Source organism: Bidens hawaiensis, unplaced genomic scaffold (assembly GCF_021521415.1).
Source record: "Bidens hawaiensis isolate Kalapana, Puna unplaced genomic scaffold, B.hawaiensis_p1.1 tig00034174_1, whole genome shotgun sequence".
NCBI classification, from domain to species: domain Eukaryota; kingdom Viridiplantae; phylum Streptophyta; class Magnoliopsida; order Asterales; family Asteraceae; genus Bidens; species Bidens hawaiensis.
The window spans coordinates 1-14,875 of NW_027495889.1; the positions used below are offsets into that span (position 1 = coordinate 1).

Below are 14,875 nucleotides of genomic sequence, written 5' to 3' on the forward strand. Positions count from 1 at the left end.
AACTTGATCAAAGAAATACCCAAACTATCCATGCAAGTCAAAACACCTTGAGCTTTGATGGTCAACCCTGCTGCCCTATACAAATGCACACCCGCGCTCATAATAAACCGATCCGATTTTGCACCGCCGCTAGCACTAATACTCTCAAACAAAGAGACCCCCTTTTCCACATATCCATAGTCCAAATAGAATCTAAGCATCGTTTGATAACATGCAACGTCTGGAGTCAATCCCGCTGTCATTATCAGCTCATAAACTCTTTCAACTTCCCCTAACCGACCGGTTTTTGCATATGCAGAGAGTAATATGTTATAATGAGCACGAGTTGGGGATATCCCGCCTTGTTTCTTCATCAAACTAATGGCTTCCTCAGCTTCCGTGTAGTTCTTGCCAGCTGTGTGCGCGCGTACAAGGGCAACATAGGTAAAAGAGTCGGGTGAGAAACTGTCCCTTTGCATATTGTTAAAGAGTTCAGTCACTTCTTTGTAGAATCCGCCACTAGCGTATGCATTCATCATAATATTGTAGCTCACCTATAAACATATATGTGTTATCATGATGGATAAATAAATATTCTCACTAAGCAAGCATGTTTGTTTGATCTAAAGGGTATTCATTTATCGAGGTGTTAATGTGCATTAATAAATACCCTAAAAATGTACTTGATCTTGTCAACAGCCTAAATCACCAACTTTTATAAAGATAGAATATCTTTTGTTTGGTTTATTACATACATACCTAACCTAATTGTGTCTATATCATGAAATACTTATTAATTAGGGGTATAGATGGCCCAAACCGCTCGTTAGTCGCTCAATATCGGCTCACTAAAAGTTCGGACCGAGCCCACTTTAAACAGGCTCAAGCCTAAAGATAAGCGTGTTGAATTAACGAGCCCGAGCTTCACTTATCGCGCTTGAGCTGGCACGTGAGCCTAAACAAGTCATTTATTATATAAATATTTATATATATATATTTTATAATTATTATTATATATAAAGTCATGATAAATATAACTAAATATATTTTATGCAATATATAAAACTTATAATTAAAACACAAAAAAGAAAATAACTATAAATGTATATAAATCAGTTAATAAATAATAAACGAGCCCACCTAGAGCTTGAAAAACTACTCACGAGCCAAACTTAAGCTTTAGAAATAGAGCACGAAACAAGCTCTAATAAGTGAAACAGGCGGAGCTCGAGCTCCAGTCTAGTCGAGTTTAGACTCGGTTCGTTTACACCCCTAGATTTAATATGGGCACTTCAAGTACTTCAATACTCTTAAGAGATCAAACATGAATAGAAAGCAATTTTGCATTAAGGTTTTATACAAAATTAGGGTAATACTGAAGTGCATACCAGCCCGGGTTTTATTCCTTCTTCCTGCATCTGGTTAAATAAGATCGATGCTTCATCAATTTTACCTAAAAAAGGCAAGTAATTAGAAACCTTTGTCATCTATACAATCACTATATATAGCATTCAGATTCCAGCATATAACAAATCCATAAACATAAAACAGAGGCATCTTTGAAGAAACCCGTGCACGTTAAAATTTCAAGTTAACAGGAAGAAGCAGTTATTACCAGCCTTCCCAATGTAAACTATCATATTTGTGTATGCTTTCTCATCCAAAGCCACACCCTTGATTCTTGCAGTGTTGAACATCTCAATAGCTTTATCAAGATCCCGACTTCGCCCATGCACACTGCATACGTCAGCATCTTTAACATTAAAAAAAAAAAAAAAAAACACCATTTTCTCTTGTTAAAACATGTTAAAATAATATCTGAATTCTCACGTGATCATGGTGTTGAACGTTTGAATTGATGGAGCAACACCATCTGCAAGCATCCTCTCATAGATATTTGCAGCAAACTTCAATCTACCCGCATCTAACATTGCCTTTATGAAACTATTGTATGCCACCGTATCAAGCTTCATATTCTTATTAAAACAATTTCTTATCGCATTCCCTGCTTCCCGATGCTTTCCTAAAACGTGAATAATAATGATCATAATAATAATAATAACAATAACAATAATAATAATAATAACAACAACAACAACAATAAGTATTAACTGTATTGACTTAAATCATGTATAATATATAATTACTTACCACGATTACTCAAAGCATTCACGAGCATGCTGATTGCAACAGCACCAACATCATGGCCTTTATTATCTTCCTCAACATAAAACAAGTATGCTTCATCCACTTTATCAGATTTAACATATGCATCAATCATACAACTGTACAACTGCTTTTGTTCTGAAGAACCATCTGCCACAGCTGCAAATGTGCGTTTGACTCGCTCCAAGTTATTTTGCTTTCCATATAAATATATCATAGATGATAAAGTAGACATCTCTATCTTGCAGCCGAGATTCACCAACAGATCAAATAAAGATTCTGCTTGAAAAGTCAAACCTTCTTTCATGAAACCGATAACCAGTTGACTTGCTACTAAAGAGCCATTAGTAGTTTTCAACAAGAATTCAACCGTTTTTTCCATCTTATTTGCAGTTTCTGGTGCTGTATACAGAGTCAGTAACAGCTTGAACGCCATGGGATCTGAGTCAGCTTCTTTAAGCCCTGTGAATTCACCACGTGTACCCATCAAAACCGTTTGAATAAACTTATCATCTTCTTCAAACAATTTGTTTTCTTTAAGCTCGTGTATCATTCGGTCAGCTTCATTTAGCATGTTTTCCTTGCAATATACTTTCATAACCAATTTAAGAAGCACCTTATCAAACTTAACTTTATTATCTCGTATCTGAACAATCAACTCTTTCGCCTTTTTGGTCAAACCAAGTTTCATATACAAAGTCAACATGTCGGTGCAAGACCAACAGTCGGGAAAACCAGTGTCCGAAAGAGCTTGAAATGTCAGCTCAGCAGCATGTACATCCTCCTTCATTACATAACATTGCAACAAAACAATATAAGCGAACCGCGAAAAACTTAAACTTCTAGATCTCATTTGTTCCATTACATCTAGGGCTTTTTTATAACTCCCAGCACTCAAATGAACTTGTGCCATTGTTACATATGTTTTCTCATCACTTAACAAACCTAACTTGTCAATCCCTTCAAATGTTGACATGGCATCCTCATATAGACCGAGCTTACCGTATATCCTAATAAGCAAACCGTATATGACTTGGTCAACTACAACTTTATATCTTTCCATTTCTGAAAATAAAGATAAAGCTTTGGAATAGTTTCCCGTTCGGTAATAAAGCGATAAGAGTGAAGCACACGTGAAGCTACTCGGAACAATATTATTATCTCTCATTTCTTGATAGAGCCTGGAAGCTTCATCTTGGATACCCTTTTTACAACTATCTGTAATAAGATGACTATAAATAACCTCTTCTGGCACAAATCCCATAACCTTCATTTCCTCAAAAGTCTTGAAAGCTTCATCAGTAAGACCGTGTTTGACCAATGAGGTGATGACAACTGTATATGTGAAATGGTTAGGAGTTACACCACTTGCAACCATTTGTCTCCAAATGTGTATTACATTTTGGTGAAAAGATTTCTTCTGTAAAGATGATATCATGAAATTGTAAACTGCAACAGAGAGTATGATGCCCCGTTGTTGTACAGCCGAGTAGAATGCCAGCATGGCGTTGTGTCGGCCCCACTTAGCATATGCACATAGCATGGTCCCACACGCGACTTCATCCGGCTCGCACCCAGCTTCAAGCATTTCCAAAAATGTCTCTTCCGCGAGCTTGATTTTCCCATTTTGTCCATACGTTCGAAGCAGAAGCGTGTAGACTATGATACTCGGTCGGTAAGTTAACTGAAAGTAAATCAACTTTCTATAAGCGATCCAATCTTGTATTACTTTTTTATAAATGTGAAAAAAAAAATGAGGCAAATGTAACATACATGTATCTTGATTTACTATTAGTGATTACCTTTTCAAATTTAACTTGAATTAGGAGGCTCCGTAATTGTTCAATTTAGTTCAAAGTGAAACAATTAAGTACCAAATAGTAAACAAGATTCACATATATTTCATTTGACTCGGTTTATTCTTAAAAAATGACATTTTTACAGAAATAAGGGGTGTTCATAGAACCGAAATAACCGAACCCAAGCAAAAACCGACGGTTTGTTTTTCAGTTTTATTAAAAACCGAACCGAATGTATGGATTTTCATTTTAAATTTTGAATGTTAAGCGATATATAAGTAATTAACAAAAAGTGTAATCTAAAAATTTATCCCAAATGTATAATAATCAATTATTTATTAATTAACAAAATAATATTAGCCCCAAATTCATCATTTTGGTCCACTTTTTCTTTCAGCCCAAAATTATCAAGGCCAAATGGTAAAACCGAAAAAACAAGAACCGAACCGAACAAACCAAAACCGAACGGTTTAAAAAAAACTCAAAAAACAGCTTTTATAGTTTTTGGTTCGGATTTAGCCCAAAACCGACCCAAACCAACGCATGCACACCCTTGACAAAAATTATACAAGATTGGAGCACCTAAGGAAAGCCGAGTAACTTTAGTGGAGCAAATAAATTTTCAGTGACTTTTAAGGAGACACATGTTTTTGAAAAATCTTGGTTACTATTATGTAAAGTTACCCTTCTATATAATAAAGCAAGTAAGACCAATCACCTGTAACTTCATCCAAGCAAAAAAGTCTCGGGCTTGTCTCCAATTCCTTTGCTCTTTCAACACGGTGCACATTTCTCTAAAAGTGAGCTTAGTAACAAAAGAACCCATAACTCGCCTCATATCATAAGACCCTTCAGGTAAACCCGAGAGGCTCCGGACCCGTTGAATTGCTGCCACTACATGCCTACCGTACAAGTGCCCGTTCCTATCGTCCTCCAAATACTGTATCATCTGCTCGGGTGACCGCCTGATCCACCTTGGTGTCAAGGCTTGTGAGCCTTGGTTGCGCCTCAACGTGCTTAAATAACGGGCTTTTGCTTTGATAATGCGACGGGCGTTGTCGTCTGAAAGAGGGTTTTTCGGGTGCTTTGATTTTGGTTTGGGTTTGTTTCCATTGCTTAGAGACCATGGGTCGGGTGAGACGGAACATGTGATTGTAGATGAGGAGTTAAGGTGCATAGGGTAAGGGCGCTTCCGTGGTTGACAAGTCAACGGGGTTGGGTTTAAGAATGACGATGTTAAAGCTTCCATGGATGTGCAATAGTGTCACAGCCTCACAGGAACATTACTTCATAAATAACAAGACAATAAATTTAGTGAGATAATGATGTGCAATATTGGCAGGGGTCAACCTGTCAAGTCAAAGTGCAGAAATTCAAGCATAATCATTGTCAATGCATTTAAAATGGACTTGAAGGTGTTCATAAACACATTAAGTAAAAAAAAATATAACATTTTTATTGAGAAACATATCTTTCAGGCAGTGTAGGTTCGTCATAACATAAACTAGTGAACAAAGCCAAAATAACATATTAGATAAAAGTAGGATACCTTCAACCTTCATTCCAATTTGACTTGTTTTAAAGTCTAGGCCTAACGAACGAGCATGAACAAGTGTTCATTCATTTAGCTTTAAACCAACACGAACACTTAATCGGGAAAATATTTGTGCTCATGTTCGTTCGTTTAAAAAATGAACATGTTCGCATTCGTTTTTGTTCTTTTATTTATTAATAGAAATAAACATGTTCGTTCGTTTATTTATAATCTAAACAAACAGTTCACGAACATAAATGAACACGTTTAAATAAACACAAACGAACATAAATGAACACACTTAAATAAACACAAACGAACAAATACAAAACCATTAAGTAGATAACTCATCCAGATAATACTTAATTATTTTCTATTAATATGTAAACAAACATATATAAACGGACATAAACGAGTTCATGAACATAGATGAACGAACGAAGCATGTGTTCATGTTCATTCATTTAATTAAACAAAACTTTTGTTCATGCCCCGTTGGTTTATTATATTAGCAAACGTCCCGCCTAACGGTCCACGAACAGTTCACTGAACGTGTCGGTTCGTTTACAGGCCTATTTCAAAACCTCTATATAATTTGTCAAATTAAACAACTAGTTATACAACATTTTTCAAGTAAGAGATATATCTATCATATATGAACATTTATAAACTTTCCAAGCTAAAAACACTTTGTTTTTAATTAATTAATTGGTATTAAGATGATTATACATAACAATAATAATAATAATGTGAAATTTGCATAGCAAAATCAACAAACAATATGCAGTAAACATCAAATAATAAAGTACTTAGCAATTAAAGTTAATACAATTGCTTCTGTTATAGCAGTTAAAAATGAAGCAATTGAACACCTCAGTGGCAAATTAAAATGAAGGTATTGCATAGATAACATCAAGTAATTAAGTACATGTAACCTCAAACATACATACGTTGTGTGCGATTTGAGGAATAATAATAATAATAATAATCTACTGGGAGCAGAATAGAATAGAATTAGGGCTCCGTAGTGTTTGAACTTAAAATTTTAAACCAACTCAGCAAAAATCACCGTAATTTTGAACGTACAAGGATTTAAACCAGAAGATTGGCTTGCTAAAAACTTTAATCGAGCTAAACTTAGTAGTTTGGACCCGAACTTCACGTATTAGGCTTGAAAATAAAGATGAGCAAATGGGTACCGATATCTAATCGTACCAATGTTTGAGTTTCGGTGTCTATACGGTACCAGTGATTTTGAATTTTGCCTTCGATACCAGTGTCAAACCGAACATTTCGATACAATCAAAAATTTGAGAAAATCGGTATGGGTATCAGCTCTTCCGTGCTTGAAAAAACTGCACGTTGTCTTATATCAAGATTTTTCTTATTGGAATTTACCAATCTATGTGAGTTATCAGGGCCGGCTCGGGCACATGTAAATGTGGGCGACCGGCCGGGGCACTTAATTTTCGGGTGCACAAATTACTTTATATGTATTCTTATGAAAAAAAAAATATGTATATTTAATGTTTTACTCTAATTGTAAAATAACTAGCTTGGTCTAGTGTCAAATATGTTTGACTTCCAACCAAAAGGTTGTAGTATCTAGTCTCACTTGAGACATTTTTAAACTTATTTTATATAAAAAGTTTTTTACACAACCTAAATCATAACCAAGTAAAGCCCATTTAAAAATTTAATTGTTTAAACTTTAAACCAAACAAAAAGCCATTTAAATAAGGCATAAAATTTTATTTTTTTATATTATTTCATTACTCGATAGAGTTTACGGGCTTTTTTTATTTCGGCTTGGCCGAGCCATATAATATCTCGGAGACAGCCATGTGAGTCATTAATATGGTCATATAGATGAGTACAAGAAAAGTGTGTGTGATGTTTACGATGGTAAGACTATTCACTGTGGATGAGGCTTTAAAGTCCTTCCACAGTGCTATGTAACTGGCACGTGAATGTTGGGGGCTTTAAAGGCCATATGTTTTGTCCATCATTGTGGTTCAAAGCCCCCGAAAAGCTTTAAACATTTTTTTTCCTTTTTAACAAAATAAAATAAAAAGTAAATAATAATACAATAATACTTAAGTTATTAAATTTAAAACATCATAAACAAACTAAATAAAAAAATTACAACTATTTTAGTCGTTGCCATTATATTGAAGAAAATTTGAAAGTTTAGAGAGGAAAATGAGATGGTTATCGTATGGTGTTAAATAAAATGAGGTGTATATAAAGAGAATAATAGATTTTTTTTAATAATTTAACGGTCATTTGACCGTTGGAAACGAAGAGGGCCCACCAACCCACCTCCAAATCGCCCATCTTCGCCATACCGCCCAATCCCTACCCCCCATATAGTCCCCACAACGCCCATAGTGAAGAGTCTAATTGGGTAGGTATTGGTAAGCCTAGTCTTATACCAGTTTGTAAAACAGTGTCTCATACTTGGTTTATTATCCATCGGGTAATCATTCGTGAGTTTGTTAAAAAGTGTTCGTTGGTATTTCAAGTTACATCTCTTTTTTTTAAACCATTATGATTCTTTTTTAATCTTTTATTCATATAGCTATTAAAAATTTAAAATATGATACGCTTCACATGATACGTAATATAAATACGTAATATCAATAACCACATATGCCATAAGAAAACACTATTTTTTTTATATATGAACCAACTAAGATGAAGCATTACAAACAATGCTTTGATATCTCTCACAATCTTGTCCAAATAATAATGTGGTTGCATCTACTTTTTAGTAACAGATGTCACTTTCCTTTCTTGATATTAGTTCCATTTAATCCGAATATTTAGTTAAATCATAACGCGCCAATAATTCATACATATTTCACTATCACCTTGAATTCATTAGTTAGTTACAACAAAAGTTTTTAAATAGGTATAAAAGCTTTGGTCTTGTTGTAACCGACGATTTGTCGATTTACCCATTTGAGTACAACCTGATTATGACGAAATGGTTAAAATGTCTAATTTACCGTTAACGAGATTCTGATTTAAACTTGATTTATTGGTTTTATACTAATGTAGATTATTTGGGAAAGTGTAAGATTATAGGGAAAGCAAGATCAAAGGCGTGATTGCATATATTGTGTTGTACAACTTATAGACAGCTCATAGGAAACCCCACTCTTCTCACACTCATGACTTAACAATCATATATCTTCCTCTTTAAGCAATTATATTATTCTACTCCCACCATATTTTTATAAAAATAAGCATAAAAACAAGTGGTTATTAAAAAAAAAGTGTATAACTAAATTAATATCCCAAAAACGGTTAACAGTAATTAGTGTTAGTATTAATTGAATTAATATAATACTATATGATTATTAACAGCTAATTACATAAAATATTAAAATCTACATATAATATGCATTTAAACCAAACAAAAAGACATATACCTCACATGCATTTGTTTAAACTCGTAGTGATGATGGCCGACCATTATTAGCTAAGGTTGTTCAAATTTGTAATCATACATATAAGATACACTTGCATTCCAAATAAATTAAGTAAATAATAGAATAAGCCTTAATTGCTTAATCAACAATTTTAATTTTTAATCGTTACTTATACATTGTAAAACGATCATTTGAATGCATAGTTACTAATACATTGTAAGACGATCATTTGAATATGCATTGTAGTAGTAACTACTACCGGTTTCAATCTTTGAACTACATGAAAACGTCATATGACCAACTAATACCGGTTTCTATTTTAAAATACCTGAAAAGGTTATATGGCCAATACAAGTGTTTTTAACATGTTTTGTTAGTTAACGTGATAGTGATAGTCGCATTCAACGGCAGAAAACGACAAAGAGTAACAAATCTCAACTAGCGTTGACGAATTTATGTCTTTTAATCAACGCACAACAAAAGTAGCGCTTTAATTGATTTTATTGGTTAGCATAGTATTAACGACCCGTAAACTATCAAATATCCCATTCTCAAAAGGGAGTTCATGTTACTTGCCAAACACCAAGATATGAATCATAGAATAATAAAATCTCAATTATTTATAACAATCCCACCCCCATGTGAGATTGGATTTTGATTCCTACCAACTTTAAAAAATAAAATAACAGCTAACCTATGGACCATTTTTTTCAAACAAAAAAGAATGTCAACTCATACTTCTTAACCAATTATTAATAAAATAAAATAAAATAATATTAATAAAATAAAGATATAATAGTAAAAAAAAAATAAAAATAAAACTAAACTTATTTCTTTCATCATTATCACTCCACCCCAAACAAAATCATCATATAACAAAATCCGACCATTTTGTTCTTGTTCTTGTTGTTGCTTCTACTTCAACATTATTCTCCTCCTTCTAACCTATCCTAATCCAAACCCCCTAACTCCACCTTCAATAAGTCCACTCCTGCGGTAGCCGGAGATCCTTCTCAAGTTGCTGCCGCCTCGGTTCCGCCATTGAAACATTGTTCCCATACCTCATATTCGTCCCTGCAAATATCATAAAAAATCATTCATTATTCAACAATATTTAATATTTAATACTTTTATACAGAATCGACGATTACCGTAATTATTGCGAGGCAGACCGACATTGGATCGAGTTTGGTTTTGAGTTTCGAGATTCAGATTCAAAGCTTGCACGACTCGATCTGGAAGCAACACAGTCGAACACCCTAAATACAATAACCAAATAATAATCAATTAATCATTAATTAACAAAACGAAAGTGACAAAACAGGACCCACAGAACAGATCCAGTCAAAATCAACCCTGTGATTAGTAAAAATTGTGTAGTAAATACATGTCAGTTTCATACTTCATTTAACATTTAAAACCAAAACAAAATTAAATTAAAATATATATAAAAATTAACGAACCTCGTTTCTTACGGGGTTCAATCGGAGCTCCGATTTGTCGAGGCAAAAAGACCCCTGTGCCAGTGCACTCTCGTTTTGTGTTAGGGTTTCCAAGGAACACAGCCCTCATACCCGAACCCGAACGTGAACCCACCGGCGGCTGCTGAGATTGCTGTAGAGTCGGCCAGGATGATAACGGCGCCGTCACCGCCTTCGCGTTTGGGTTTCCACCGCCGTTAATTCCTCTGTTCTGCATCACAATTTGCTGCAGTAAAAGTTGTTGCTTCTTCAACTACATAACAAAAAACAAAACATTAATTATATAAATTTCAAAATTAAATAAAAATTTATATTTACTTGAGCAGCTTGAATTGGGTTAAATTGAGGATTAGGGCTCGGAACTCTTCGCGGTGGATGCGGTGCCACGTGTTGCTTAAAACCGGCGTCTTCCGTCATCCTCAACCTGGCCACTTCACCGGCAGCGGCGGAGAGCAGATCCCAAGACGATTCCGGTGTCGGTTGGCTCACTGGCGCCGGCGGTGACGGACAGTTAGAGCTTCCTCGGCTCGAAACACGGTTCAACCCGCACAGTGTTGACTGCGGTGATCCCGCCATCACCCTAGTTGACTGTTACAAAAGAAATGTTTTAACAAAATAATAATAATAATAATAATAATAATAATAATATGAAAAAATGACGAATGTCACAATAGTGAATAGACAACAGACCTTGGGTTCACTGTCCTTGTCCTCAAGGGTGAAATGAGCCAGCTGTTGAGACAGGTCGTTGAGGTAGTCTTCCTCATCACTCTCGGTAACCGACTCAACCGGAGAGGTTAAACTTAAACTCAAACCTTTTGGTTTCAACAAGTTATCGTTATCTTTCTCATTTAGGAACTCTGCTGGGAGCCAAAACATGGGGTCTTCTAACGTGAATGGCTCCATTGGAAAACTTATTATTATTATTATTAATAAGTTAATGGGAAGATGGCGAATGAGTGTGGGTAATTATAGGGGGGTGAGACGGGTGCCTGCTTTTGCTGTGAAGGAGAACATGGGAGTGTAAAGTGGTGGTAATGGGATTGCTAAATACAAGGAGAGAACCCTAAAAGGTGAGGTGTGGAAGGCACGTGGTTGAAAGCGCGTCAAGGAACAAGCGGTTTTTCGGTTTGCTTTTTGCAAGGAGAGTGTGTGTTGCATCCGGTTAAAAGTTTTCTAGATATAAACTCATGTGAATAATATTCTATATTTTTAAAATGATTTTATTTTATTTAATTGTAACTTTCTTCTAAAAGCTAAATATTTTTTTTTAACTACCAACTAAGTAACGTCGGGTATTTTGTACGCAGCCCTCATTGGTTAAAGGTAGCCTGAGCCGGCCACAAATCTGAACGGACGAAGCCCCTATCGGTCCACCTATTGGGGGATTCACCGGATAAAACCCGACCCCCACGCCCGCCAAATGGCACGACAACGAGCAGCCGGTAAAACCGGGTGAGATCAGGACTCTAACCATTGGTCATCCCTCATATCTCCAATATAAATTGGTGATAGTGATGTTTGAACCCCCTATCTCTCACTAGTAAATTTAGTGTTCTACCATTGAGCCACAACCAATTTATTCTAAAGGTTAAATATTAACTATAAAAATAAGTTGTAATCGACTAAGAAATTTAAAAAATTGTTTTTCAAATAATACTTAATAATAACAAATTATTATTTTTTTTTACGACCAACTAAGTAACGCCGGGTACCCTGTACGCGGCCCCCATTGGCTAAAGGTGGCCCGATCCGACCACTAGTCCGGACGGACGGAGCCTCTAGCGGTCCACATGTTGAGGGATTCACCGGATAAAACCCGACCCCCACGCCCGCCAAACGGCACGGGCAGCGAGGAGCCGGTAAAACCGGGTGAGATCAGGACTCGAACCCTAGCAAGCCAGGGTCGTCCCTCACATCTCCCGTACAAGTTGGTGATAGTGAGATTTGATCCCCTAACTCTCACTTGTAAAGTAAGTGCTCTACCATTGAGCTACAACAAACTTATTTTTTTTATTATTTTTTTTAACTGGTCTAAACTCTAAATAGTACAATCCATGTGATGGTGGTTCATTGAAAAGACAAAGTTTATAAACACACGAGTTTAATAATGAGATTTTTTTTTTTACATCCGACATACTATAATGATTAAAATAAATTCTTTATTGAAAATTAATAACAAAATAAAAAATAATAAAACTAAATAGTAAAGAGTGATTGGAAGTTATAATAGTGAAAGATTTTAATAATTAGTTTGTTACTATTCTAATTTCCAGCTAGATGTTCACTGGAATAAACCATAAAGTTTAATAAAGTGTATTATAACAAATATTATTTGAAAATAAGTGTCGGTTTTGCCTCTACAAAATGTACATGATTGTAAAAATGTATGATTAATAATGTACTTAGTGATTGCAATTGATTTCAAATTTACAATTAATTCAAATGGCTAATTTTAAAATTTAACCGATGAGTTCGATTTATAATCATGATCTATCTTTATTAATTTCAACGCATTTATTAAACTGCTAATTGCTAAATCCGTTTCAGCCGATCCAACCAACATGCATGATTGCATGCCGTGCCTTTCAAACCAACCTTTATGAATTGGTTTGTCTTTTATCGAAATCGTAATTAATAATTTCGCTCCAGATTTTTCGTTAAGATCGACTGAATCGGATCGCGTGTTAAAGAAACTAGAAAAACAAATAATTATTTTGTAACGAATGCAGTAATAAATGACCATAACATATATTTAAAAGCACTAATGAGGTTTTTAAATACGTCCTAAACTTTAAGTTAAAAATCTTTATAGTTTTATTTTAGACAGAATTACAAATTTTGTCCTTTAAAATAAGCCAAATTTCGGTTCGTGTCCTTTTCTAAGTTTCCTTGCAGGCGGTGTACTTTAAACTTTTTTTTCCTACAAGTTTTGTCCTTTACGCTAACTGGGTTAGAAAAAGTCAGTTAAATGCCCTCACGTGAGACGCATGTGAGGGCATTTTTGTCCTTTCTTATATCTCTGCAACTAAGCCTCTGTATCACTCTTCCCCCTCTTTTCCATCAGTGTGTCCTTCAATCGATTCAATTCTCCGGCGACGCGACTCAATTAGGGCTTCAATCAGGGCTTCAATTAGGGCTCGTGTCCGACGCGACTCAATTAGGGCTTCAATCAATTAGGGCTCGATGCGAAATTCAAATACCAGGGCTCAATTGATGATGGCTTACTGTGTTTGTGGCAAGGTAGCAGTTGTTCGAACTTCATGGACTGATAGAAATCCAGGTCGTCGGTTTTTCTCTTGTCCGGACATGGTAAGTGTGTAATTCGATTTAAGTTCCAGTCAATTGTTTATACTTCATGTTTCTCCTCTTTTCCAGACATCGGATTGCCCCTTTCTTGGATGGCGTGACCCACCAATGTGTGAACGGGCATTGGAGATTATCCCGGGCTTATTGAAGTCGAAAAACAAGGTTGAACAAAGTTTAGAGAGTTATAAAGAACAAGCAAGGAAGATGAAGAACAGATTGGTCATTAGTTGGATCATTTTCATTGCAATTGTAATTGCAATGAAAATGTAACTAGTTGACTGAATTTGAAGTTGTTGACTATTTGTATTTTGACTTTATTAGTTAATTTAGGACTTTATGCAGTTTAAGTATTATGTATTTTGACTTTATTTTGGATGTAATTTTGGATCCCTTTTAAGCAATGTATCATCAGTTTATTTTGGATCTTTGGTTAGTTTATTTTGGACTTTTGGATGGATTGTATACACAATCTGCACATTGTGCACTATCTACACATGATGCACAATCTGCACATTGTGCACTATCTACACATTATGCACAATCTACACATTATGCAGAATCTGCACATTATGCACAATCTGCACATCATACACAATCTGCACATCCATCTATCTGCACATCATGCACAATCTGCACATTGTGCACTATCTATCTACACATCCATCTATCTGCACATCATGCACAATCTGCACATCATACACAATCTGCACATCCATCTATCTGCACATCATGCACAATCTGCAATCTGCACATCCATCTATCTGCACATCATGCACAATCTGCAATCTGCACATCCATCTATCTGCACATCATGCACAATCTGCACATTGTGCACTATCTATCTACACATCCATCTATCTGCACATCATGCACAATCTGCAAATAAGTAAAAACTGCCAAACCATTACATGAAAAACTTAATACATCCATAACAACTTAATACATCCATAACAACTTAATACATCCATACAAGTGTTTGAAAAACTTAAAATAAGTCCAGACAACAACTTAATACATCCATACCATGAAAAACTTCAAAAAAAGTCTAACAACTTAATCTGCAAAAACAGTCATAAAAATATCCATACCATAAAGTCATAAAAACTACAAAAACAGTCAAACAGTAGGCACATTAATCTGAAAAATTTTTCATGCATGATCTCTTGTTGT

General features: G+C 35.2%; 2 protein-coding genes across 3 annotated transcripts; both read right to left on the bottom strand.

Annotated features, from left to right (window-relative positions):
• Window positions 1–8: 8 nt before the first annotated feature.
• Window positions 9–5,258, bottom strand: LOC143585806 (pentatricopeptide repeat-containing protein At5g27270-like; the record flags this gene model as incomplete). Its single annotated transcript, XM_077067503.1, has 6 exons — window positions 4,663–5,258; window positions 2,131–3,829; window positions 1,810–2,002; window positions 1,595–1,716; window positions 1,368–1,432; window positions 9–533 (listed from the first exon to the last, which is right to left on the bottom strand). Coding segments are annotated over exons 1-6 (3,135 nt in total), but the record flags the coding sequence as incomplete, so codon positions are not given.
• Window positions 5,259–9,810: 4,552 nt separating this feature from the next.
• LOC143585812 (uncharacterized) lies at window positions 9,811–11,325 on the bottom strand. Of its 2 annotated transcripts, none has more exons than XM_077067508.1 (5): window positions 11,087–11,325; window positions 10,715–10,984; window positions 10,379–10,649; window positions 10,067–10,174; window positions 9,811–9,989 (listed from the first exon to the last, which is right to left on the bottom strand). In XM_077067508.1, exons 1-5 carry the CDS (start codon window positions 11,300–11,302, stop codon window positions 9,892–9,894), a joined length of 963 nt encoding a protein of 320 aa, XP_076923623.1. In that variant the 5' UTR covers window positions 11,303–11,325; the 3' UTR covers window positions 9,811–9,891. The 2 variants fall into 2 exon arrangements, with proteins under 2 accessions (XP_076923623.1, XP_076923622.1); XM_077067507.1 differs by having other exon boundaries at window positions 10,715–10,979; window positions 11,085–11,325.
• Between the last annotated feature and the right edge of the window lie 3,550 nt (window positions 11,326–14,875).

What these genes read in the sequence shown, in the direction of transcription:
- LOC143585812 (XM_077067508.1), bottom strand. Translation starts at nt 11,302, where the DNA reads ATGGAGCCATTCACGTTAGAAGACCCCATGTTTTGGCTCCCAGCAGAG. An exon ending in ACCCAATTCAAGCTGCTCAA is followed by an intron (nt 10,650 to 10,714) that starts GTAAATATAAAT and finishes TTTGTTATGTAG; the next exon opens with TTGAAGAAGCAACAACTTTT. An exon ending in TGAACCCCGTAAGAAACGAG is followed by an intron (nt 10,175 to 10,378) that starts GTTCGTTAATTT and finishes TATTGTATTTAG; the next exon opens with GGTGTTCGACTGTGTTGCTT.